Raw genomic sequence first — 27,923 nt, forward strand, 5'->3', positions numbered from 1 at the left:
CCTCCCAGGCAACCCCCCTTCTCCTCAGCGGAGGACTCTGCACAAAGCTAGCACCCCGTGGGAATTAGCGAAGCTTGCGTCCAAAGGAGGGACCACACCATCCTGATACTGGCAGATGGCGTTCCCAAAAGTGAGAAAACCCACTCCTGTTCTGCTTAAAAAACACACGCGCGCGTGCATGCACACACGCACACACATGCACACATACGCACACGCATAATACTCCGGACACACGACGCATTACTTCACGCGACACGCCACATCGCCAAGACACCATCGCACACACGCAGACACACATACGCGACATCGCATACGACGCCAGACACATCGCGACACATACGCGACATCGCATATTGCTCAAAGACACACAGACGGTTCCTGGCCATATCATTTCGGGGTTTTGGGGGCAGTTGCCATTGCTATTTCGCTTGTTTAACTCAGAAAACCAACCAGAAAGCACTCTGATTGCGGTCTCCCCAGCTCCTCCTCTCCAGCCCCCTCTGCTTGGCCTTCATTTTTGCTGCAGCTCTACCCTCCTCCTAAACCTCCTAGAGACACTGAGGACAAGGGGCCATCTCTAAGCCCCTGCTCCATGCTCTAGTCCCAGGGGCCACCCAGCAATGCTAGGTGGGTGCGAACCCTGCCACTTTGGCCAGCGACCCCGTCCACCTGCACGACCCTGCTCCCCTCTCTGCCCTGCTCCGCCGGCTCCCAATACACACGAACCAGGTGCAGGAAATGGGCCCTCAGGTGTCACAGTAGAGCCCTCTGACGTTCTAAGAGCCCCTCGGATGGTGGAAAGAGTCTGTACCCACGACACATTCGGGTTTACCAGGTTTGCCGGGGAATGAGGGGAGCGAGCAGACAAGAGAGCGAGAAGGTGAGTCCCGAATACAGGACGAGCTCGCACTGCTGCTCCTGCTGGAGAGAGGCGGGAGGAGAGAGGTGAGGCGCGGGAGGGGGTGGGGACCGCTGGGCTGGCCCGGGTGGGGACCGCAGGGCCGGCCCCGGGCGGGACGGGCGCGGCGCGCGCGCTTGTGCGGAGCTGAAAAGCCCTGCACGTCTGGGCAGCAGGACAGAACCCAGGGCGCGCTCGGAGCCTCGCAGGGCCTCGCTCCTTCGCCCCGCAGCCATGGCAGAGAACTGCGACAAAGTCCCCATCGCGCTGGTGGGGCCTGACGACGTGGAGTTTGGCAGTCCCCCGGTGAGTACGCTCCGGGGTCCCCAGTCTGGCGGCCGGCTTAGTCCGCACGCAGGGCCCGGGCTTCGCGGGGGTCCGGGTCCACTGTCAGGGATTTGTGTTACCGAATGGGGGGGCGGCAAACTGGGGCGCCCAAACGTGTCTGGGGTGACGCAGGGGCCACGGGATTCTCAGATAGGTGTGAAGGGGAGGGTGATAAGGGAGTGGGGGGGAGGGTCGTCCTGTGGCCGGCGGGGACTGCAGATCCAGGGGTGACAGCCCTGCCCCCCGCAAAGTTTGCCTATCGCTTATGGGACATCCAAACCTGAGTACCAGGGAACCGCGGGAGGGAGCGCGGGGCGAGCTGCTCATCTCTCCCCCCACCCCACACACACACACACACACGCGCGCACCCCAGTCCCCCGGGAGCCGCGCGGGGACCGGTGCGTGCGCGCGGGGCGCAGACGTGACCGTCCCTCCCGCCCCCGACCCCGCCCGCAGGCGTACGCCGCGGTGACCGTGAAGCCCTCCAGCCCCGCGCGGCTGCTCAAGGCCGGAGCCGTGATCCTCATTTCGGGGGCGGTGCTGCTGCTCTTCGGGACCATCGCGGCCTTCTACTTCTGGAAGGGGAGCGACAGTCACGTAGGTCCGGGGAGGGCGCGCAGGGCCGGGCGGTGCGCGGGGCCTCCCTGTCCCCCGCGCGCTCCCCGCTAGGTGGAGCCAGAGCGCGGTTTCCAGCGTCCGCTTTCCTCCCGGGGCCTCCCGGGGCCTCCCGGGGCGTCCTCTGCCCTCTTGCATCCAGCTCCGCTCGCTCGCTGCTTTCTGCCCGAACGCAGCTTTGTGGAAAAGCAAGTCAGGGTTTGAAGGGAGAATATTAAAACGTAGAGGAGCGGGGAAAAGCAGCGGACGGTTCGAGGAAGGCCCTTCTCAGCAGATCTCAGCCTGGTGCTTCCACGAAGCAGGCGTGTGACCGTGGGGAAGGCACCGCACCTCTCTGGCCTCAGTTTACCCATCTTCGGGGAAGCAGTTAAACTAAATGATCTCTAGGGCCTCTCCCGGCTGAGAAAGGCTGTGAATTGAAGAACCTGGGACAAAGATAGTGACGGATGATTCAGACCCAGTGTTAGGGACAAATTTCAAGAGTTTTTGTTCGTTTGCTTACTACTCTTTGCATGTGACCTAGTCATTAATGCTCTTTTCTCCCTTGCTCTAAGCGGGGGGGAAAGGTGTAACTTCCTTAAAGGTGCCAAATCTCTTTTAAAAATCCCTTCTGGCCTAGTCACGTGTGATTTCATGGTAACTGTTCCACTAACTGCTGTCCTACTTCCTTTTATGCAACTCTTTATTTTAAAGCTCCATGGGCACTCGAGGACTATAAAAAGTGCTTCTAACTTGACCGGGCAGAATTCCAGCGCGTTCTCTAAATACCCTGAATTTTGTGCACTATGAAAAAGGGGGCATTTTATCTTGATGACCATTGCCAGGCCCTGCACAAGCTTATTTGGACTAATGGAAAATGATCCCATCTCCAGGGCACACACAAAGGGCTGTTTCTTAATCACTGCCCTCAAAGAATCTGCGGCTTCCCCCTCTCTCCCACCATGAAATTCAAAGCATGAACGAATTCCAGTACTTAGAGAAAATGGTGCTGAAAGCAATTCGACCATTTTACACATCACATCTTCTGCAGTCACTGCCTAATTTGTATTTTTAACTTAAATGCCTAGTGTAGATAAGCATGCCATTTCGCGCTGAGTCTGTTTTAGAAACTATATCAAATTTACAAGCATCGATTTGTAAAATCAGAATTGCACAGTATTTTGTGCATATTTGAAAAGTGCCTTAATGTATTTGTATTTTGAATATGGATGCCGGGCCAGACGCTCACATTTGAAAGCAGCAAATCTAAACACGGGAATGATTTTAATATCTACATCTCCATGAATAGCAGGGTTTAGATTGTCATCCCTTGGGGAAATTGTGTGGTATTCGAACGTAAATGCTATCTTTTAGATGACAAAACCTCAGTGTTATAGGTCATTTGGGGATAAAAACTGCTTTGCGTTTTTTTTGGGGGGGGGTAAAGATTTTAGTCATGATATATATTAAAATGAATATCTTTTGGCGTTTCATTATTCAAGGCAAACACAGCTAACTGACAAGCTTCTAAAAAGAGAGATTCAAATATCATACTGGATAAGCTGGACTCCTTTTTTTTCATATCTGTTACTGTTCCACAAGATGATTGGTTCCCTGATTCCAGAAAGCACTATTAAATTTTAAGAATACAGAGGAATAGTGAATCACATTTTAGTGCCGACAATCAAAGTTATTGCTATTTCTTATACAAGCAGGAGAATGAAGAACACTATGGTAGTGTTTTTTTTTTTTTACTCCCATAATATTTGATGCTGATCCATATAATATCTGAAAAACAAATCATAAAATATTAAATAGAGTAAATTTGGCACCATCTATGCATAGCACACTCACAGGTCTGCTTTCCCTGAATACAAATCTAAGTAGCCCAAACAAAACATAATCAAAAAAGGTAAGTCTCTGTCGAATGGAAAACGTCCCCAGCCAAATGGATTACCCACTCACTGGGGATTACTCATGCCTTTGCTGCTCTGTATTGGCTCAAACAGGAGAACCAGCAGTAATTCACCTTTTATCTCTTTCATAAGGGTAAATCCCCCTAGGACAGATTTACTCCAAGTCGGCTGGAAGACTATGAAGCATCGGAGTGCTAATAATTGGGGACGAGTGACCGGGCTCAAATATTGAGGCCATGTTTCAGCCACATTATTGTACATGGAACGAGGCATTGAAATATGGAAAATCCCCACCCATGTGAACTGACTGACAAGCCTGCCCTGTGGGATAGGGGCTGAGATCATCGCTTGGGGCCTTTATTCTCAGACTGGTTTTTCTAGACATTGTCCCAAGCATTATGTAATTAATCTTACAGACCCAGGCTTTATTAGAAACTCATTAGCAAATATCCTTGGCTGTAAAAGGCACCATATCGAGCAGAATTTTGGCAAATAACAAACTTCATCGTACTTAGATGGAAGCAGCCTTAGGCTCCAGCGGCTCCAACGGTTCAGGGCAGATAATGTGATTACCGCTCCATCAGCCCAGCCTCCCTCTGAGCTCTGAGCCTTGTGCTTTAGAAATAATTTCAGACTATTTACCACCTCCACCCCCCATTGCTTCAGGCGGGGCCCAGACCCCTCGCTGCTGCCCCCTGCAGGCTGCTCACTGCTTATAAAAAAAAATGGGCTGAAGCCTCATTATAAAGGATGTGACCCCTGTACCTCGTTAGGGAGCTTTTGCTGGGAGGAAGGGGGAGACGGTGGCAGTGGGAGAGAGTGAAATGAGGACCACAAGCCATTCTTCTAGCGTCACAGTCTTGTCTCCTTTAGACCTGCTAAGAATGTCGAAACCGTTAATTTTTTAAATTTTGCATTGCTTTACTAGTAAAAGTTTCTGTGCAACAGCCAAACACACGGCCTCTTGTCACCCGAGTGAAGGATGCTCGCGCCAGCAAGGACTCACATGAGTGTTGTCTGCCATGCTCCTTCTGACAGTCATGACCAACTCACGCGAATAGTGGCTTCTCAGAGGGCACGGGGGCAGAACAGAGTCTGCCTTCTAAACCTGCCCTGCCTCAGCCAGAAAAAACAGGTTTCCCAGACCAGGCTGCTCCTACAGACCACCTGAGTTGCAAAGTGACACCAGACTGGTGGCCCCTGCTCCAGCTCCATGAGATCAGAACCCCTAGAAAGGGTTCTCATGCTCAGGCAAGCTTGGGAGACAGGAATCGAAGTTCATCAGAAGGAGGGAGGGAGGGGGCTGAGACTCGGTTGAGCCGAACCAGCACCCTGGTGTCTTTTGTTCTGCTGAATGAAGACTGTGGCCTGGAAGGGTGCTGGCTAGCAAAGCCATTTCTGCATCTCCGCTGAAAACATAAAACCATGCCCTGCGAGTCTGGTAGTAATGAACCTTCTACAACTAATGACCCAATAACAACAGATATTTTTTCCAGTGTTTGTCCATGTAGCAGCTGTTTCTTCCTGAGGGAGAAAATCAGACTTGAATTGAATCTGACCTGACACTAAGTAGCAAATGTCTTTCATCGGTTTTCATTCCTTCGCCATTAAAGAAGTTACATGTTATGTATCATGTAAGAAATATATTGTATATAAGATCTATAAATGCCTCTAAGTCAGAAAAAGAAAGAAAAGAAACGAAAAGAAACCCAGCTACTACCCCACAACTCAGAGAAAGTTCTGGCAGAGCAGCAGCACTTGACCAGGAGCAGTGCGTGAATTATTTTTTAAACTAGTGTACGAACAAGATGTCTAAACTAAGAGAGCCCTTTGGATCATATAATTTAGTGGTAAACTTTTTTTTAAATTTAATGGCAGAATTTTTCTTAAGATTTAACTCAGAAATACAACACCTGAAACAGAGGCAGAGCCTGTCTGCTCGGACTGTGGGTGGACGTGGGAGAATCGCAGCCACACCTGCTGTGCCACCTTCACCTCCGGGCCACCTCTGTGACACCTCGGAGCGCTAAGAACGTAGCAGAAAAGCCACCTCTGAGGCCCAACGCCTTCATTTTACACTGGAGGCATCTCCCAAGACCCCGGGATAAGTGGCGTGGCCACCTGTCTTTTGAATCCTGGACCAGTGCCCAAGTGCAATGCCAGGCCCCCCCTGCCTTCTCCTCCAACACATCTCGTTACAAAATGCCCTACAACCCCATATGCCTGTCCCATGGAGTCATTAAAATGAGTAACTCCCATATGGAGCTGAAACAGATGTGCACATTGACCTTGCTCTCTGCAAATGCTGCTCCATATCAGGCAAATCTCAGTCCTGTCTGCAGCCTATACTGTATACCACACTCCATGCCAAGTCTCAACCAAAAGATTAAAAAAAAACTTTCAAGTTGAGGTGCCTCTGCAGATCTGTTCAGTTAATAGCCTACTTAACCCTCTGCCTCCTCAATTTCCATGTATGCATCACTAGGTCTCGACTCTGGCTGCAGAGTCTTGTCCTTTTAAAAAAAAAGAAAGATCTGTGCCAACCTCTATTATCGTAGGTTCTGATGGGACTGGTCCAGTGAGAAAGCCAGGCATGGAAGCTGGAGATTCTACTCAGATGCTGCTATACACAGCCAGAGCTATTTGAAATAGTATCAGAGACTATCAAAAATTTTACTTTGAAGGTTTTTTTTTTTTTAAGAAATTAAGTGATTGGCACATGGATGAAGTCCTCATATACAAATGTATCTATCGCTCTTAAGGGTGATTCAGTGTATCGCTGACAGATATGAAAGCTACCTCACGTGCTGAAGATCTAAAGATAATCCCTGGATCGCTCTAAAAGGAAGCCTTCACCGCCCTTGTGTTTACTTTCAGGTTTACAATGTTCATTACACTATGAGTATCAATGGGAAATTACAAGACGGGTCAATGGAAATAGATGCCGGGAACAACTTAGAGACCTTCAAAATGGGAAGCGGAGCTGAAGAAGCAATTGAAGTTAACGACTTCCAGAATGTAAGTATATTTTCTGCATTTGCAGAGTTTTACCAGGCAAGCCTGGGAGACTGCCGATTCAGAGAGAAGCAGCATCTTTCACACACACCCACATGCAAGGTGTTCTTCGTGGCACTCATGGTGCCGCTGATCCACAAACATCAGATAGCAGATCCTCTCTGCAAAAGGACCACTCATTATGTTTTATATTTTCAAAATGAAAAACAAAAAAAAAAAAACAAAAAAAACAGCACATTGGCCTTGAAAAAAACAGGTTCTTAGAACTATATAAAGTTTTGGCAGAAAGACGTGAAAGAGCTATTTCTTTCCAAGTAGCTTTCTCTAACACAGATTGAATAAAATGTTCAAACTAACCCTGAGAGTTGCAAGGTCTTTTTTGGAACTTACAGAAAGGAGGGAAATTTTGATGATCTAATAATCTCATCAACAACAGGTAGGACTTATTTACATACTTTTCTCAACTTTTCGGTTTCCCATTGAATCTTGAAAATCAGCGTGGAGAAATTCGCCTATTTTTTGTATGTTTTCTGACAATAGCTTATTACAGATAACACATTCTGGTCTCCTTTGAAAAGGGCAAACATGTTTATTTTCAAAAATTCAGTTTATGGGCAATTTGAAACATAAAGCTAGCGTCCACGCTCCAGTGTACATCTGCAAACCAAAGTATCACTCCAGGCCTGCTTTCCCGTGGCCAACATAAATATCTTACTCACTTTCACGTTCTAAACTGAGGAAGAGGCGTCACCGTTTGTGCTCTCCTGTTAAATCGGTAGCTGGTGTAGGTGAGACTTCATAATGAAAAAAAGGCTCTTGACAACAATGTCTCTTCTGATAGTTTATTGGCCTACGAATATCTGTCTCATCGACCTGTCTTCCTCTGATTGATGAGAAAAACTAGAGATGCTTTTCGTTTGGATGAAAGAAACTCCCCTCGTGGAGACCGAAACACACTTCACGAGTCCTTTTGACTACCAAACAGACGCGTGCGTGACCAGCCGTGGTGAGGCGAGATATGATTTGATGATGAGAAGGGGTGGGCTCTGCCCTGGGGACAGGCTCTGCAGCCCCGTGCGTGCCTGGCTGCATCTCGTTTAGTCCTAGCTTTGCACACGGTTCTGGTCAACGCAGAAGGATAATTTCTCCAGACTTATTAAGGGCTTTCACTGCAAGACGTAGGACAAGGTAAAAGCATTTTTCTTTGTACTGCTCAATACTAAATTATAAAATGGGACTCCCCCACACACGTCATTCAACCCAGAACAGAACCGAATGCCTCTGATGCGCCACAATACCAAGATATGCAATGCTAGCTACATAGATGAATGAGGAAAACTCCATCTCTCTCAAGATGTGCGTGTATCAGGAATATACTTTTGAAACATTTTAATCCCAAACCTATATATCTGTTTTATAATCCTTTGGTTCTAATAATGGTATTGATTGTGCTTTGTTCTCCTAGGCCAACGGGGCCACAAATATTTTATGAACTGATCAATTCTCTTTGATAGCTTCCACATTTCTCTAAGTCAGAAATGGCAAGTAGAACATTTTTTTTTTCTTTTGATGGATAGAAGCTGTTATGGGTTTAAACAAGCCTGGATTCTTGAAAACACATGAATCAGCCACTATGGTGCCTGCATAATTACTTTCTCCTAGATTTTAAACCATCAGTCAAATTCAAGAGGCATTTCATTAGGACCTACTGTGTACAAGGGACGGTGGTAGGCATGGGGGATGCAGACATCCACATGAACGCAGCTCAGGTCAGCCTGGGCACTGTGCTGCAACAAAGCTGTGGACAGAGTGTGGTGGAGCACAGAGGGGAGGCAGTCGCTGCCGATTCGAGGCTTGGAGCACGTTTGACAGCAGGGGTGACCGTGGGATCAGGTCTGAAGGAATGACTAGGATTTCAACAGGCAGAGAATAGGGGCAGAGCTTCCCAGGACCAGGGAAGCACATTGAATAAAAATTCCCAGGCCTGCCCTGGAGTTCTAAGGAGCCCAACGTGGCCAATGGCAAGGAAGGGGTTGAGGATGAGGGTGCAGATTAGAAAAGGCTCTGAACTGTCAGCCAGCTGTCTCCCCTGCTCACTCAGGGCCTCACTGAGATTTCAGCAGAGCTGATGGTAAGCTGAACCTCTTGAGAGCAGGTAGCACTGAACAAAGGGTTCCAGGCCCTACAGTGTTAAACAAGGTAAGGCAGGTCTTATTCAAGGAGGGCTCTTCAGTGAGGTTTCATAGTAGAGGGGAGACATTGGGCCCAACTCTGAATCCCATAAGGAAAAACAGGGATTTAGAGCCAAGGGCCAGGCTGGAGGCGTTGGTGGACAGAACATCACTAAGAGAGAGAGGGTGGTTCTTTGCTAACTGGCCTCTAACAGAGTTTTTGCTGAATGCAGACCAAGGTGGGCGGTCAGATCAGGACTGACCCAGCAAGACTCTTGCTAACATTGGAGTAAGGGGGCCAAGACAGAGCCCAGGGTTAGGGCCTGGTTGAAAAGGGGACTCGGAGGAGCCTGACGAGGAATGCACACTGGGTGTGTTCATAGTGCACAAGCTGCATTCCAGAAATTTATGCCTGCAAAAGCGTCCTGCCGGTTCTCTCAGACCCGATGCCATGTGCAACGAAAATCCTGGCTAGAAATTAAGATGGAGTAAACTGCTGGGTCCGTATGAGTGTTCACTACACAATTCTTTGAACTTTGTGTCTATTTGAAAGTTCCTACTTAAAAAGCCAGAGGGAGAAAACAGCAGAGCAAAACCTATCTGGTAGGCAGGTAGGTTATTGATGTCAAAAATCAATATGGCCCCGAACAATAATATAAAGGAAAAGTAAAGTGAAAGTCATATTTTTGCTCCACTAGTTGAATCACTGTCAGCACCACAGCCGAAAATACAGACGGACCTACGAGTGTATTGGCAAATTAAACACCAGGTAATTTTTTGGGTGAACGAAAATACCATTTTTCTCCATTTGCACAGTAATTTCATTCTTAGGAAATCCATTGCACATTAAAACTATGCCCAAAGCCGCTTTGTGTTTATGTGTCAAGTGGCGTTGGGTTCTGGGTACAGACACTCCCAGTCACGTTTTTTCACCCGGGACCCAGAGCGGTTAGGTCAGGACCTCCCAAGGCTGGTGGGACCCGGCATCCTCCGTCCCCTCCACCTGCCCACTGAAGGCCGGGGAGCCCCCACTCTTTGTGACAGCCGAAAACTCCCTTAAAGATGTCTGTAGTGCCCCCTGGCGGGGGGAGGGGCGGTAAGACCCCTTGCTGTCCTGTGGAACTTGGAGTTGAAGCCACAGAAACAGCTGAATCCCCTAGAAGAAAAACTGTGTGTCTAAAATGAGATCACCTAACTCTTGATAAAAGAATGTTGGGTTATCAGACTCGTCCCTCACTATCTTTGGTAGCAAATTTCTTCATTATCACCAGCTTCTAAGGCCTTATGTGTTTGCTAGAAACAAAGGTTCGCTGGGCTTTCTTGTGCGTTTTCATTCCCTCTGTTTAATCTCGTGACAGATCTGACTGCTCGGTATGGATCTGCAGCTAGACGTGGTGGTGAACACGGGCGAACTGGTTCCCACGGGACCCATCCCGGGGGCGTGTCAGTTCTGTCTGCAGCATGCAGACCGTCAGAACTAGCTCAGGACCAGCTTCACAGCCCAGGCTGTGAGCCCTTCAATAGAATCAGCTCTCTCCTTTGAGGATGTGCTAACGGTCACGTGGTGTTTTCTCTCTTGCATCTCATGCTCAGAGAATAGGAGGGTTTGAAGTTGAGAGAACATATCACAAGTCGCATAGAGGTGCAGTATCGCTTTCCCCTACATTCTGTTTTCTCAAACCATGAGCTCTGGATTTACACGCAGAATAAGAGGAGCAGCACAGCAGAGACAGCACAGCAGAGAGCAGTGGTTCCCAAAGTGTGTTCCTTAGGCCACCAGCAGCAGCATGGCTTCCAGCCTGTTAGAAATGCAAAGTTTAGCCCCCACTCCAGTCCTAGGGAATTAAAAACTCTGGGAGTGGGGCCCAACACCCTGTTTCATTTTACAAATCCTCCTGGAGAATTGGATACAAAGGAAAGTTTTTGAATCTCTGGTACAGAGGAAACTGGGGTCTAAAGGCTGTGTGTGTCTTAGTCCATTCAAGCCACTGTGACAAATTAGCATAGACTGGCTGATGTATAAACCGCAGAAATTTATCTCTCATGGGTCTGGAAGCTGGAAAGTCCAAGGTGAAGGCTCTGGCAGACTGGGTGTCTAGTGAAGGCTTGCTTTCTAGTTCATAGACGGCCGTCTCTCACTGTGACCCACATGGTGGAGGGGGCGAGGGCGTCTCTGGGGTCTCTTCTAGAAGGCACTAATCCCGTTCATGAGGGCTCCACTCTAATGGCCATTCACTTCCCAAAGGCCCCACCTCCAAACCATCATGACATTAGGAGTTAGGTTTCAACACATGAATTCTGGGGGCAGGAAAACATTGTCCGTAGCAGGCTATTTTAGTCATCCAAAGACTTTATTACCCTCATCAAGGTCCTCTCTCCCCAAACTGGTGGTCCTCAACCTTGGCTGCACATTATAAACACATGGGGAGCTTTTAAGCCAGTGTCTAGGTACTACCCTAGGCAAATCAAATGGGAATCTCTGGGAGAGGCCCAGAAATGTGTGTTTTGAAATTCTCTTCAGGTGACATCAGTGCAGTGAGTCCAGAACCTCTGCAGTAAGCCTTGAGCTCCCCCTCTGTCAAGTGGGGACAATGCCTCCACCTCTCTCTGGGCGACAGGTGATGCTGGGGTCACCTATGTGTCCGTGGCCAGTTACATCACCAGGCAGATCACGAGGAGATGTAAGAAGCGCGAGCCTTTCCTTCCCTGTGCCCTAGCCTGTCACCCAGCGTTGGCAGGGCTCCAGGCTCGGAGATTACACAGGGTGTAATTTTCCATGCATATCCTCAAGCGTGACAACTCCATTCTCCTTTTAAGACAGCTGAATCCTGAGCCAGGAACTCTGGACTCCTAAATGCTTTCCTTCCCCCACTCCTTGGCACTGACCCTGACACAGGGCTGTATCTTCCCGACACTTGTGTCAGTGCCACAGAAGTTTGACAAGTTGAGATGTTCAGATTCGTGCTGGTGTCTACATTATTATGGCATGAAATCTGTAGACCTTTAATAGTGTTTTGGCCTCTCACTGGCGATGAAGTTACCCAGCAGGGTGAAAGCAAATACTCTGGGGACAGAATGTACTGTCGTGCCTGATGTGCCCACTGGGGAGACTAGTGCCGAGCCATCAGCCGAGACTGGAACCCTACGGCTGAGGTTTCCCTTGAGGCAGGTCCCCAGGCAGATGAGGAAGAGACACTGTTTATATCTCACAAGGGACAAAAACAAAACATCTAAGTCCTTGGGTAAGGTCTAGGAGTGAAATTCAGCCCCTGGTGTTGTAAAAAGTTTGACTATTTCCCCTGGGCTTGGTAACTTAGGAAAAATTAATTAATTGGGCCAACATCTTTTGAGAACCTCAGTGGGACCACCGAAAAGAAAAGGATTCAGATAGCGACCTCAAGAAGCTTATAATCGAGATGACAACCACAGGGAGCTACCACAAGGACTGAGAACTAAGTGCCAAAGGAGGAACGAAGACATTGGAGAAGAGGGGTCCCCTGAACTTGGATGGTCAGAGAGAGCTAGCTGCACAGGGAAGACAGCCTTTCATCTGAGCTTGAGGGGTAGATGAGCTGCGAGCATACTTTGTCCTAGCTCAGATGCCACCCCCGGTAGAGGCCTCCCTGACCACACTGTCCAAAATGCCAACCCTGTCATTCCTATCACACACTCAGCTTTTTCTTCACAGCGCTTAACACCACCCGATGTTATCTCTATTTTTTATTTTTGGTAAATAACACTAAACGTTCAGCTGCAGGAGGGCACAGATTCCATCGGTTTTGTCAAACCCTATACCCAGTACCTGGAGCAGTGCCTGGCTCGCAGGAGACACTCAATATAGTGAATAAATGAGTAGATGGATGTATGAACATTTGCTTCATTTCCCAGGGCATCACAGGAATCCGCTTTGCTGGAGGAGAGAAGTGCTACATCAAAGCGCAGGTGAAGGCTCGCATTCCTGAGGTGGGCACCATGACCAAACAGAGCATCGTCTCCGAACTGGTGAGTACCAGCAGGCTCCAGACCGCGGGAGGGTTTGGCAGATGTTCAAATGCACCACCCTTTCTGTTACTAGTTGCTGGATAGGTTCATGACCAGAACTAAGTTCTATCTCTTCTCTGCCAAAGGAATTTAAACCATTTTGGTCCTACTGGTTGGTTCCAAGTGATCTTTCTTACATGATGTAGCATATGTAAAGGTTTTGGAAAACCATATTTTAAAGTACTTAGGAAGTTCTGGTAAAGATGACAGGCTAGGTGAAAGCGGGGTTCACCTCCTCCCAGGACCACATTAAAATTACAACCAAATTATAAAACAATCAACCTGGAGAACCACCTGACATCTCGCTGATCATAACACATACATCTGAGAATATAAAGAAAAAGCCACATCAAGATTAGTAGGAGGCACAGAGACATGAAGTGGGCTGGCCCAGCACCTGCATGTGGCAGCTGAGCAACGGGAGTGAGAACATGGCTGCAGAGGCCCCCTTGAAGGAGCAAGAAGACCTGGTCCCATACAGGGCTCCCCAGCCCAGGGTTCCAGTACTGGGAAGAGGAGTTCCCACAAGATCTGACTGTAAAAATCAGGGAGGATTCTGGTTGTCCGAGTGAGACAGAAGGAACCAGAAAACCAACACGTCCCCTAAAGGGTCTGCACACAGACTCACTCATTTGCAGACACACACCCTGGGCTCCGGCAAAGGGTCAACAGCTCAGGAGGCACAAGAGACACACGAGGAAAGACTGCGTTCTGTGGCGCTGAGGCGAGGGCTGGAGGGACAGCTGCCATGGTTCCAGCACAGTCTGCAGATGGGCACCATCTTGTCTCTGTTGAGCCCAACCCCCAGACGGACAATTCTGAACCTGCATTGGCCACTGGGATGGCCCGCCCCTCCCTGTGTCTCCCTGGGACCCTGCCCCGCCCAACCCACAGATTCCTGTGGCTGGCCCATTGCCAGGCAGCCAGCCCCACCCTGCGCCTTCCCAGGGCCCTGCATTCATGGGCACAAAGCAGCCCTCTGTGCCACTTGCATGTGGCCCACACATTACAGGAGAAAATTTTGGTGGCGGGCCACTGGTGCCAGCCTGAACTGTAGTATCTCTTGAGTGAATCGCTGGGGTCTGCAAGCCCAAGGTGGACGGTAGCTAGCCTTGCTGTGAAGTGTTACTTTTGCGGGAGCCTGCAGGCTCAGCTCTGGCAGCAATATGCAGGTGACTCCCTGGCCCAGACCTACCGAACTCACACACCACCCAAAGGCTCTTCCAGCTGCAGAGTCTTACAGGCAGCTGGTGGGCAGCCCCAGGTCTTGAGGTGCACTAGTCCTTTAACTAAGCTGCCCTAGAGCCAGTACTGGGAGTAACCGACCTCTGCTCGCAGTGTGGTCTCTCCCACTTGCCTCCAGATCCAGCACGGGCAGCAACCATCCGCAGATCACTTTGTAGCTCCTACCAGGTAGCCCTGAACAATCAAAGGCAGCGGTTGACCTTGGCCTACACTAGAGCCCTTCCCAAGGGGCCCCAGAACCAACACACCCAGAGGCTGGCATCAGAACACAACAAAGCATCAACTGACTAGCGGCTATAAGCGGCACACCAAAATGGTAGTCTCAATAGGTATGCAAGCCTGTTGCAGCAAATCCCACTCCGAGCAGTCGGCCCTCACACAGCAGCTAATACCCTGTGGGCATGGCCAGTCCCCGTAGCCAGTCAGCCCATGAGTCAGTCCCATCTATTGATGTGCTAAAGAGCAATCAAGGCTCAGGAGAACACACACAATCCACACAAGGAACATGCCCAGTGCCCCCGGCATAGGTGATCAGGGAGACTATGCCACTGGGCCACACAAGACACCTGCTACATAAGGCCAACTGGCCAAGGCTGGGAGATGTAAAAACAATCTTCCTAATACATAGAAACAGACACAGAGAGACAAGTAAAATGAAAAAAAAAACAAAACAAAAAAAACAAATAAACATGCCGCAAATGAAACGAGAAATCCCCAGAAAAAAACTGAACAACATGGAAGCAAGCAACTTACCAGAGACAGAGTTCAAAACACTGGAGTGAGCAAGGGGTTGAGAACATATTTCAAGAGATAATGACTGAAAACTTCCCTACCTTAGCAAAGGAAATACATATACAAGTCCAGGAATCTCAGAGAGTCTCAAACAGGAGGAACCCAAACAGGCCCACACCGAGAAACATCATCATAAATTGGCAAAGGTTAAAGACATAGAGAGAATATAAAAAGCAGCAAGAGAAAGGCAGCTAGTTACTTACAAGGGTCCAGCCAGAAGACTGTCAGCTGATTTCTCAACAGAAACTTTGCAGAAGGGAATGGCACGAAATATTCAAAGTGATGAAAAGCAAGGACCTATAACCAAGACTACTCTACTCAACAAGACTATCAATTAAAATTAAAGGTAAGGTAAAGAGCTTCCCAGACAGGAAAAAGCAGAAGAAATGCATCACTAACAAGCTAAAACATAAGAAATATTAAGGGGACTTCTATAAAAAGAAAGGGGAAAACCCCAATAAATATGAATAATAAAATGGCAATAACTATGTACCTATCAATAATCACTTTAAATGTAAGCGAATTAAATGCTCCAATCCAAAGGGTAGCTGAATGGATAAGAAAACAAGACCCATACATATGCCACCTACGACATCAAATGACACACACAGACTGAAAGTAAAGGGATGGAAAAAGGTATTTCATGCAAATGGAAATGAAAACAAAAGCTGAGGTAGCAATACTTATATCAGACAAAATAGACTTTAAAACAAAGGCTATAATAAGAGACAAAGAAGGGCAGTACATAACAATAAAGGGATCAACACAAGAGGACATAACCCTAGTAAACATATACGCATCCAACATAGGAGCACCTACATATATAAAACAAATATTGATTGGCATAAAGGGAGAGATCGACAGTAATATGGTCATAGTAGGGTACTTTAACAACCCTTGGCACCAATGGACAGATCTTCCAGACAGAAATCAGCAAGGAAATAGCAACCTGAAATGGCTCACTGGACTAGTTGGATATAATTGATATTTTGGGAGCATTTCACCCTGAAGCAGCAGAATACACATTTTTCTTAAATGCACATGGAACATTTTCCAGGATAGACCACATTAGGCCACAAAACAAGTCGTGGTAAATTTAAGAAGACTGAAATCATATCAAGTGTCTTCTCAACCACAATGGTATGAAACTATAAATCAACTACAAGAGAAAAACTGGAAAATACACAAACACTTGGAGGCTAAACAACATGCTACCAAACAATGAATGGGTTAACAATGAGATCAAAGAAGAAATCAAAATATATCTGAGACAAATGAAAATGAAAACACAACAATTCAAAATCTATGGGACACAGTGAAGAAGGAAACTCACAGCAGTACAGGCCCATTTCAAGAAACCAGAAAAATCTCAAATAAACAATCTAACCTTACACTTAAAAGAGCTAGAAAAAGAACAGCAAACAAAACCCAAAGTGAGTAGAAGAAAGAAAATAATAAAGATCAGAACGGAAACAAATGAAATAGAGTCTAGAAAAACAATACAAAAGATTGATGAAACCAAGAGCCAATTCTTTGAAAGGATAAGCAAAATTGATAAACCTTTAATCAGACTCATCAAGAAAAAAAGGGAGAAGACCCAAATAAATAAGATCAGAAATGAAAGTGGAGAACTACAGATTCCACAGAAACATAAAGGATTATTTAAAAATAACACGAGCAATTATACGCCAACAAATTGGACAATCTGGAAGAAATGGATACATTCCTAGAAACCTACAATCTCCCAAGACCGAGTCAAGAAGAAACAGAAAATCTGAACCGACCAATTACTACCAAAGAAATAAAATCAGTAATCAAAAAACTTCAAAAAAATAAATAAATAAATAAATAAAACAAGTCTTGGACTGAATGGCTTCATGGTGAATTTTACCAACCATTCAAAAAAGAATCAACACCTGTACTTCTCAAACTATTTTACCAAACATTCAAAGAAGAATTAACACCTTCTTCTCAAACTATTCCAAACAATTCAAGAGGAGGGAAAGCACCCTAAATCTTTTTACGAGGCCACCATTACCCAGATTCCAAAACCAACAGAGAGTTCAGAAAAAGAAAACTATAGCTAATATCCCTGAGTCTCCCTGATGAACACCGAATTCAGCAATACATTAAAAAGATCGTATATCATAATCGAGTTGGATTTATTCCTGGGATGCACGTTTGGTTTAATTAATATGATACACCACATTAATAGATTGAATGATAAAAATTATACGATCATATAGTAGATGAAGAAAGCACATTTGACAAAATCCAGCATTGTTTATGATAAAAACCCTCAGCAAAATGGCAGTAGGGAGAACATAGCTCAACATAATAAAGGCCATATATGACAAACCTGCAGCTAACATCATATGCAGTGGGGAAAGACTACAAGCATTTTCCTTAAGATCAGAAACAAGACAAAGATGGCCACTTTCACGGCTTCTATTCAACATTATATTGGAAGTCCTAGCCACAGCAATCAGACAAGAAAGAGAAATAAAAGGTATCCAAGGGGAGTTAAAGACCTGTTTTCAGAAAATTAGAAGTCCTTGAAATAGAAATCGAAGAAGATACAAATAAATGGAAACATATACCATGCTCATGGGTAGGAAGAATCAATATCGTTAAAATGATCATACTACCTAAAGCAATCTGTGGATTCAATGCAATCCCTATCAAAATACTAATGGTATTTTTCACAGAACTGGAATAATCCAAAAATTTATATGGAACCACAGAAGACCCTGAATAGTCACCATAATCTTGAGAAAGAAGAATGAAGTCGGAGGTATCACACTACCTGATATCAAACTGCAGTACAAGGCTACAGTAATCGAAACAACATGGTACTGTCATAAAAACAGATACATAGATCAAAAGAATAGAGAGCCCAGAAATAAATCCATGCCTATATGGTCATTTAATCTATGACCAAGGAGGCGAGAATATACAATGGGGTAAAGACAGTCTCTTCAACAAATGGTGTTGAGAAAACTGGACAGATACATGCAAAAAAAATGAAACTGGACCACCTTCTTACACCATACATAAGAAAAAACTCAAAATGGATTAAAGACTTAAATATAAGACCGAAACCATAAAACTTCTAGAAGAAGACAGGCGGTAAACTTTCTGATAGTGCTTTTAGTAATTTTTTTCTAATATATCTCTTAGGGCAAGGGAACAAAAGGGAAATATAAACAGATGGGACTACATCAAACTAAAAAGCTGCTCGAGAGTAAAGGAAACCATCAACCAAACGAAGGGACAACCTACTGAATGGGAGAAGATGTAAGTCTACGATACATCTGACAAGGGGTTAGTACCCGAAATTTATACAGAACTCATACAACTCAACAACAACAAAAATCCGATTAAAAAATGAGCAGAAGACCTGAACAGGTATTTCTCCAAAGAGGAACTACAGACGGCCAGTAGACATATGAAAAGATGCTCAAGGTCACTAATCACTAGAGAAATGTAAATTAACACCACAACGAGATATCGCCTGACACCTGTCAGAATGGCTATTATCAATAAATCAAAAAACAAGTGTTGGCGAGGATGTGGATAAAAGGATCCCTCGTGCACTGTTGCTGGGATTGCACATTGGTGCAGCCGCTATGAAAAACAGTACGGAGGTTCCTCAAAAAATTAAAAATAGAACTACCTTTTGACCCAGCAATCACCCTTCTGGGTATTTAGCCAAAGAAAACCACAACACTAGTTTGTCAAGATCTATGCACTCCTATGCTCACAGCAGCACTATTCACAATAGCCAAATGATGGAAGCAACCTAAGTGCCCATCAGTAGACAATTAGATAAAGAAGTTATGGTTCATATATACAATGGAATATTACTCAGTCATTAAAAACAAAAACAAAAACAAAAAAACGAAATCTTAGCATTGGCAACAACATGGATGGACCTAGAGGGTATTATGCTGAGTGAAATAAGTCAGACAGAGATAGATAAATACCACGTGACTTCACTTACATGAGGAATCTAAGGAAAAAAAGAAATGAACAAACTAAACAAAAACAGACTCACACACAGATAAGAGAACAAACTGATGGTTGCCAGAGGGGAGGGAGGTTGGGGGGCTGGGTGAAAAGGGGGAAGGGGTGAGGAAGTACAGTTAGTGTGTCGCAAACAGTCAGCAGGACGTAGAGTACAGCATAGGGACTGTAGTCAATAGTACTGTAATGGTTGTGTGTCGTGCCAGATGAGTGTTGGAGTAATCGAGGAATCACTTTGTAAATTATATACATGTCTAATCGTTGTACTGTATACCTGAAACTAATATAAAATAATTTTTTTTAACTTAAAATGTTTTTTGATAAAAAAAAAAAATGAAGTGTTTAAAGGCGCTTGGTCTCACATAGCCCTGATCTGCCTGATGATAAGGAACTATCTGGTCGGTGACTCAGACGACAGAAAGGACGTCGTCTGATAGAATCTTCATCAGAGGAGCCTCAGGAACCTTCTAGCCTCAGTCCCACGCAGGGTGGGAGTTTCCGCCTGAAAATCTCTGGCGGCTGGTCACCCAGCCTCTGCTGGACAGCAGTGACAGGGCAGTGCCTTCCCTGTGTGTCAGGCGACTTCATGGGAGGCAGTTCTGATCGTTGTGCCCTACGCTGAGCTGAGATGGCTCCCCCTACGATTTCTTTCCATTTGTTCAAGTTCAGCCCAATGAAGCTAGTCAATGTATATAGGATTCCTTTACTATGTATCAAACCTGTGCGGTTTTTTAAACGTAATCCTTCCATTTATGATTAATAACTTGCCTTTGAGCTTGATTTGATAAACATTTATTTTAAGAATTGCATAGAGAGTTCTAAAGACACATTTATTTGATACTTTAGGGCTACAAAGTCGTCACATTCATTATCGTCTTCCATTTGAGTAGCGGCAGGGTCTGGTAGAAAGAAAATGAACTTGGGAGTCAGAAAAACGCAGGTTCACATCCCAGCTCCGACGCTGGCTGTGGATGTGGCTTCGCTCCGTGGGCCTCAATTTTCCCATCTACAAACTAGGGGTATGCACACTGTCCCCACGGCCATAGAACCTACTAGGTAATGAATAGACGACTACTGCTACCATCGGTAATTTTATTATGATCATCTCTGGTCCTCCCTGTCTCCCTGAGCGGGAGGTGAAGCCAGTATCAACTCCCTCAAGGCAAAAGAGGAAAAATCAGGGTAAGCAACGGTGCCTGGAAACCGCCTGATTGTTTGCCCTCACGGGAGCAGCAAAGGGAGGCATCTCAAAACACAAGGCAAAACAAAAGCTAAAAACAACCCCCTGAGTGTGTTCATCTCGCTAGCGTGTCCTTCATCTTCTCCCAGCTCCCAGTTTCCCCAGCCGTTCATCCCGTGAGATGTGAGACGTTTCCAAACCTTCGGTCACTCCAGCTGTTCTCTGCCCCTGCTGTGGTCCATCCGTTCCTCAGGGGCCACACCTCGCTCTGGGCGTGAACTCACTGGTCCAGAGCATCACGATGAGACGCAGACCTCCTTCGTCCTGGCCCTCGGACTATTGTCGCTTTTTTTTTTTTTTTTTTTTTTTTATGTCACGTCACTCAGTTTCTATAATGAAGACTTTGGTGAACTATAATCCTTGACATTATCCCCATGAGGGGACATAAGACCAGTTCCCCTCTCCTGCCTTCCAAAAGAACCAACTCCCCAACCACAGCTGACCGAGAGCTAATCATATGTTTACAATACAATTTGGGGGCTTTTTAAAAATAATTTTTTTTCTGGTTTTTAAAAACAATAATGTGTCATGGTTGAAAATTTGGGAAATAAGTAAAAGAATAAGAAGAGAATCACTTATGATTGCATAATCCACAATAGCTAATGTTAATCGTTTGGTGAATTAGGAATGCGTCAGAAGCAGGAAACTACACCTAGAGTCACGTAAACAAATAAGGATTTGTTTTTCTCCACAGTGAGCAATGTGAAGGCAGGTGGCTGCAGGCACTGGCTCAGTGGCCGGCATCTCTGGGCGTTTTTAGCCTTTCCTTCCAGCCCCAAACATCAACCATGCATTCAAGTAAGGAAGTCAGGAAGAGGCCAAGAATGCCAACCACGATGTCCCTTTAATCAGGAAAAGGAGACGGCTTCTCAGTCACCCAATGCCCTTCAGCATGGATCTCATTGTCTAGAACCGACTGGTCACATGGGCGCTCATCGGGGCTGGAGAGTCTAAGAAAGCGGATGTCTGTCTTGGCATCGGGCACATTGCTGCCTCAAACAAAAGCAGGATTGTTTTGCAAGGAGAGGGAGGGAGAGAGGAGATGGGGCGGGCGACCAAAAGTACGTGCCCCAAGTTTATTTAACATCCCTAGCGTGGAGGATGCATTATTCCTATCACCCCACTTTCTCTACACCTTCAGATGTCGATGGGGTAGATTTACGCACTGCTTGCTCTTATAAATTTTTCGGCAGTTTTGTATAATTTTAAAAAGCTACTCTACCTAAAGAGCATTCATTTCCTGGATGGAGCCATTTAATTTAAGGTAAATAACTGGATTACCTGAGTGCTCGCTTCCTCCGATAACTTGAAGTTGTTTTAATGCAGCCATAAGCCTGGGGGAGAAAGCATAAATGAAGTGCCGCTTTCAGCTAAAAATAAAGAGAAAACATTTTAATTTCTCCAACCTATTGCAAACTAATAAATACATGAAAGGAACAACCTGGCAAAATAAATTTGTCTCCTGGGTTATCAAACCATTCTCAGCATCTCACCGTGGAAGAAAATCCAAGGTTTAGCTTTGAAATCTCAGTGGTGTGCTTAATGCGAAGGGCATCGGAGCTATGTTTTGTTATAGCTGGGAAATGCAGAAATGGTTTATGTTAAATAATACTTTGAACTGAAGACATTAAAGAACCAATCGCTTGCTTTTTTCCATTGTTGTTCAGTACAAAACCCCAAAGGATTTTCACTTCAGATAGAGGTCTCCTCTTTCCTTTGTAGGATTCCAAGGCTGCTCGATTGCTTTTCCTCAAAAAAACACCTTTGATCAAAAACATCAGATTAACCTAGATCTCAAAACTGGCATCAACTAATTTTCACTTCCACTCAGGATGGTGGTCTTCACACACTGCAGTTATCCAAAGGCAGGATGATGTGAGGATGGGACGCTAAATATTGCAAAGACGGCTACAAAGAGAAGAGATTAGAACCTTAAAAGTGCGGGGGGTGGGGATGGGCACCCATTCACACACAGAGTGTTCTAAGTTATTATACGGCGAGGTCATCTTTTACCCCCGTCTGACTCTTAATACGCAGTGCGTCCCCACTGTCCTTCTTGCTCAGGGCATTTCATTTTTACTTACAGGAAGGCAAGATCATGCCAGTTAAATACGAAGAAAATTCTCTCATCTGGGTGGCCGTAGACCAGCCCGTGAAGGACAACAGCTTCTTGAGTTCCAAAGTCACAGAACTCTGTGGCGACCTTCCTATTTTCTGGCTTAAGCCAACATATCCAAAAGGTAACGTTTCATGTTCTCTTAATGCTGCCTGGAGTTCTGCCTGTGCCTGGGGGGTTCCTGTGAGGCCCTCCGCAGGCCTGAGGTGTAACGGGAAGACACATCAGGACGCGGGGCGCGGCCCGGCAGTGTTGCCGTAACCGGCGTGGGAGATGGAGGGAAGGGAAGTGACCGCCTTGCACGGGGTCAACGACGGGAAGCGGATCACGGAGTCGGGGCCGCGACATTACCCGCAGAGTTTACTTAGGGCACCCCCACGGCTTTCCTCCCTGCCCCTTAATCTCAGTTGTTTGCACTTTCCAATTTTACGGTTTAGTTTTCATTCATTAGGGCATAGAATCAAGGGGACTAAGGAGCTGGCACACTGCCAAATCCTTAGGATGTTCAAACCTAGAATTATGGGGCAGGTGAAAGCTGCCGTGGGCACAGGTCGGGATTCTTCGAGGATCAAGCGTCGGCTTCCAAGTTGGGTGAAAATCAGTGAAGGGCCCTGGGGTTCAGAGCCAGGTCGGAGCACACCTGCCAGCTGCTTCCGGATGGCAAAGGGCAGGTGACCCCTGCAGGACAGGCCCCTTCCCCTCAGCCTCCCCCGTCCCCAAGGGCACTCCCTCTGGGCATGTCCACCACTGTCACCTTGCTGGCCTTACAAAGGCCCATTTTGTACCTCCTCTGGGTCAAGCGTGGAAAAGGCCCTGTCTCCTAGCACAGCGGAGCTGGGCTGTTTTCCGAAAGATTTCGTTGAACACCAAGAAAGAGCAGAATGGAAATTTTTTAAAAAACACAGGCATTAAAACTGCCAGGCTTGGCGGGGATGGGCAGTTACTGTTTAACAGGCGCAGGGTTTCAGTTTTACAAGACGAAAAAATGTTCTGGAGATAGATGGTCGCATAGCAGTGAGAATGGACTTCATGCCACTGAACTGTGTATACACTTAACAATGGTTAAACTGCTAGGTTGTGTGTATACGTTGCCACAATTTATAAAAACCTTACCGGGCTTAGCAAGTCCAGACTTCTGACTCTGCCACAGCTAACTTCTCTCTATAGTTCATGAGTTGTATTCTGTCCCAGAGCCCAGATAAGATGGTTACTTTCTACCTCAGGTGAGGCAAACAGGATTCAGTTTATAAGCCTCTGGCCATGGCTGCCTGGAGGGATGGGTTAGGAAGGATCCTGAGGGATCCTTCAGTGTCTGTCACAACTGTAGGGGCTGGGGGGGGGAGGGGCTGCCCGGTGGAATGGACCGTTGCTCCTGCCATCCTGCTCTGGCCCCGTGGGTGGTCACAGCTCCCAGTTCTATGGCCACTTGCCAAGTTCTCGCGGTCCGTTCCCACCTGCCGCAGTGTGGAATTGGTCTTCCTGCTTCATGCCACCCAGGAGCTACTTCTCCAATACCTTGTCACCTTTCCAGTCAAAGACGAAAGTCTACATCTCTGCCACCATGTACAGCTCTCCCTGAGCACTTTCTGTTTGAGGGCAAGCCTCATTCATTCATTCATTCATTCGAGAACACCTACTGACACGTTTATTATGGGCCGTTTACTTGTTCCAGGCCCATGGAATGCACTGGTGAGCAGAACAGACGAGAATCCATGCCCTCAAGGAGTTCTGTGGTGTAGCGAGGGGGGGACAGTAAATAAACACGAAATAAAAATAAGAACATCGTATGGCACGACGCAGGCGCTATGGGAAAATGGGGGGCGAGGGCATCGGGGGCGGGTCTGGGAAGGCCGCGCCGCTGTGCGGGGGTGACCGGCAGCATGACTCCCCGGGTACGCGCTTGCTCCCTGCGGCCAAGTGCGTGACCACATCGGAAGCATTCAGTCACCACGGCGTCCACATGGGAGTCACACGCGTTCCGTCTGACACCGGGAAAGTGGGAACCACCTGAATGCCCCCCAGACGTGACAAGGATTAAACAACTGTCGGTACAGCCGTACGATGGAATATCACAGACATTAAACACGAGGGATTTTTATGCATTGACTATGTGGGGCGACAGATGGTAACTAGACTTATTGGGGTGACCACTTCGCACGGTATATAAGTGTTGAATCACTATGTTGTGCATCTGAAACTAATATAATACTGTCAATTATAATTAAAAATAATTTTTTAAAATTATTTTTTAAATAATGAGGGATTTTTTTTGCCAGTCTCATAAATGCAGTCATATTTTATAATGAAATCAAGAAAATAAAACCCCCTCTGTATCTAGCTCCCCACCACCTAATTCTAAGCCCCCCGTTTCCAGGGGGTCCAGCCACCCCTCCCCTTGGACCGTTAAGCTGGCAGGTCATCAGTGTCACACAGCTGTGGCATCAGATACCATGAATGGCAGCTGGACAAAGTCCGAGGAAGGGGAAGGGCTGAGTCCGCTGCATTCTGGCTGTGTGCCAGGCAGCTCTCCACAACTTGACATTTTGTCTTCATTTAATATTCTCCAACAGCTGTCCAGGGAACTGCTAATGTTCCCATTTTATAGATGAGAAAACTGAGGTTCACAGAGATGAAGTCGCCCGAGATCATTCAGTTAGTTAAAGGAGCTGAGATTTGAATCTGGGTTTCCTGATGCCTCTCCGACTTGCCTCAGAAATCAAGATGATGTCCATGGTTATGAAGCATGTCTGAGTTCTCATAAATAACAGCATGATATCATCATCGTCACCTAACAATTGCGTGCTTATTATATAGCAAACACTCTAAAATCCTTATATGCAAATTCCCATGACCTCTGTCACTACCCTGGGAATTAGATATTATTATTAACCCCATTTTACAGACGAAGAACCAGACTCAGAGAGACCCGGAAGCCCATGCCGTGTGGCACTTTCCATCTTTGTCACTCAGCAGCCATGGGTCATGCTGCAGGACCCGGGAGGCAGTGTGGTGAGCTAGATCTCCTCCTATCTCTGCCACCCATTCTGTGATCTTGGCCAAGTCACCTGGTTTTTCTGAGCCTTGATGCTCTCATGAATAAACGTATGTGCTTTTGCTATCCCATAAGATTTTTTCTTTTTTTTTTTTTTAAGAATCAACCAAGATAATAAATCCCCTGAAAACTGTGACGTTTTATACATCCAGTCACTCCATTAGCAATAGGGCTGCAAGTAACAGACACTTGATCACCAGTGGTTTTAGCAAATACAGGTTGATTTTTTTCATAGAGCCAGAAGCCTGGAGATAGGTTTCTGGCATCTTCTGCTACTCAGCCATACTGTCGCATCTCATGCTAGCTTACCATTTTGCTACCCACAGCACGCTGGCCCATCGTCCCTATGCCTGTCACTTCTGGTCACAGGTTGACTCTCATAACCCAGATATCATATCCGAGTTTGAGAAAGGGAGACAAGACAGAGGAGGCTACATGTGACCCCTTTTACCAAGAAAGCAAAAGCTTTTCCAGAAACTGTACCGGCACATTCTGCTCATGTCTCGCTGGCCAGAAACGTCTCCCTGAGTGCTTGCCGCTCACTGCCAGCGACGTGGGGAAATGACTGACGTCTTACTTTCTCAGCCCCTAGAGTAGAGGCAGGCGAAGACAACGAAGGATAGAGAATGGATTTTTGTCAGCTATCTGCTAAGGCCTGCTCAGGTAGGGTTGTAAAATCAAATTCTGGTTATCTGTACGTTTAACTACTAACTCAAGACTCCAAAACCTACTATCTTATTACAAAAATCGTCAGTACGAATTTAAATGGTATCTGGTCATATCTGTTTGGGCATCCTTAAGTTTTTCACCCTGATAAATGGACCTTCCTTTGTGATTCAAATAAAGGAATTCTCTAACAGAATTTTTATTTCTTTTTTTTTTTGCAGAAATCCAGAGAGAAAGAAGAGAATTGGTAAAGCCGATTGTTACGGCTACCACAAAGCCAAGCAGTGGACCACAGGGCGGCCCAGGCTTGGGAAGACTGAACAACAAAACCAGACCCGGTGTGCAAGAGGACTCAGAACCNGGGCATTTTAGATAGAGTAGGTAGGTAGGTGGGTGGGTGGGTGGGTGGGTGAGAGGGAGATCAGATTAGATTAGATAGACTGATATAGAGCTAACAAACATAAGAAGACCCTAAAAAGTGAAGAGAAGANTTCCGCACTCCCCCAGGCTAGCAAAGGCTGAGGGGAGCCTAGACCTCCCTGTACCCTGCTGGGGTATCACGAGCACACCTCCCCTGCTGCCTGTGGTGTCAGTGGAAACACGTGAGGAGCCAGAACTCTCATCCACTCCCAGCAGTAACAAGGAGGTGCTCTGGAGTGTCTAAGGAGGCCAAGCGGGGTACCTGAATCTCTACCTCTGCCTGGCAAGAAGGGGGAAGTGCCTTCCCCACCCCTGCCAGAGTGGCTCAGAAAGAGCCGACTGAGACGGAGTGTGTAAGGAAGATCCAAAGCCCCACTGTGTAACATTAAAATGTCCAGCTTTCAACTGAAAACCACCTGACACTGGTGAAAAACACCATCAACCAGAAAGATTTCAAATTCAATTTTAAAAAAGAGAAGACAATCAACAGATGCTAACACTGAGATGACAGAAATGTTAAAATCATCTGATGAAGATTTAAAACAGTCATGGTAAAAATGCTTCACTAATAAATTACAAACTTGCTTGAAATAAATGAAAAAACTAGAAACCCTCAGCAAAGAATCAGAAGATATAAATGAGAAGTTTCAGAACTGAAAAATACAATGGCTACAAAAAAGTCAGAGAATGGGCTCAAGAGCAGAATAAAATGTATAAAGAAAAGAATCTGTGAAATGGAAAACAGAACAATATAAATCACCAGATACGAATGACACAGAGAAAATGGAGATAAAATGAAGAGTCCCAGGGATATGTGGGATGTAAGAAAATAATATCTGTGTCATTGGCTTCCATGAAGGAGAGGACAAAGAAGGCAGGTCTGAAAAAGTAGTCAATGAAAATAATAGCTAAATATTCCCCAAATTTGGCAAGAGATGTACACTTACAGAGTCAAAAAACTGAGCAAATCCCAATCAGTACAAACCTGAAGAATCTGTCACAGGCAGATCAACTCTAAAAGAAATTCCATAAAAAGAAAACAAAAGATGGGACCTTGAAACATCAGAAAGGAAGAAAAGTAAGAAACTATACGGGTAAATACAACAGAGTTTGCTTTTTCATCTTGAGTTTTCTAAATTACGTCTGACAGCTGAGTGAACATAATACTGTATGATGTGGTTCTAAATGTATGTAGAAAAAATATTTAAGAAAATTACAAGTGGAGGAGGACAAAGGGATATAAAGAAAAAGTTTGTATACGTCAAAATGGCAAAAGAATGACCACCAGTAGAGCATAAGCTCTGTATAACACAGCTTGTATAACATCTAGAGCATCCACTAAAAATGCTACACAAGATACTAAATACTATAGATAAGATAAAATCCAAAAAAAAAATGTTCAAG

At 46.0% G+C, this 27,923-nt stretch overlaps 1 protein-coding gene across 1 annotated transcript; it reads left to right on the forward strand.

Moving 5' to 3' along the window:
• The first annotated feature begins 976 nt into the window (after positions 1–976).
• CNMD (chondromodulin) lies at positions 977–26,475 on the forward strand. Its single transcript, XM_039877326.1, has 6 exons — positions 977–1,204; positions 1,682–1,822; positions 6,613–6,753; positions 12,810–12,923; positions 22,352–22,505; positions 26,321–26,475. The coding sequence occupies exons 1-6, from the start codon at positions 1,133–1,135 to the stop codon at positions 26,473–26,475; spliced, it is 777 nt and encodes a 258-aa protein (XP_039733260.1). The 5' UTR covers positions 977–1,132.
• Positions 26,476–27,923: the final 1,448 nt, after the last annotated feature.

The sequence above is a fragment of the Pteropus medius genome, unplaced genomic scaffold (genome assembly GCF_902729225.1).
Source record: "Pteropus medius unplaced genomic scaffold, Ma_sr-lr_union100, whole genome shotgun sequence".
Classification (NCBI taxonomy): Eukaryota; Metazoa; Chordata; class Mammalia; order Chiroptera; family Pteropodidae; genus Pteropus; species Pteropus medius.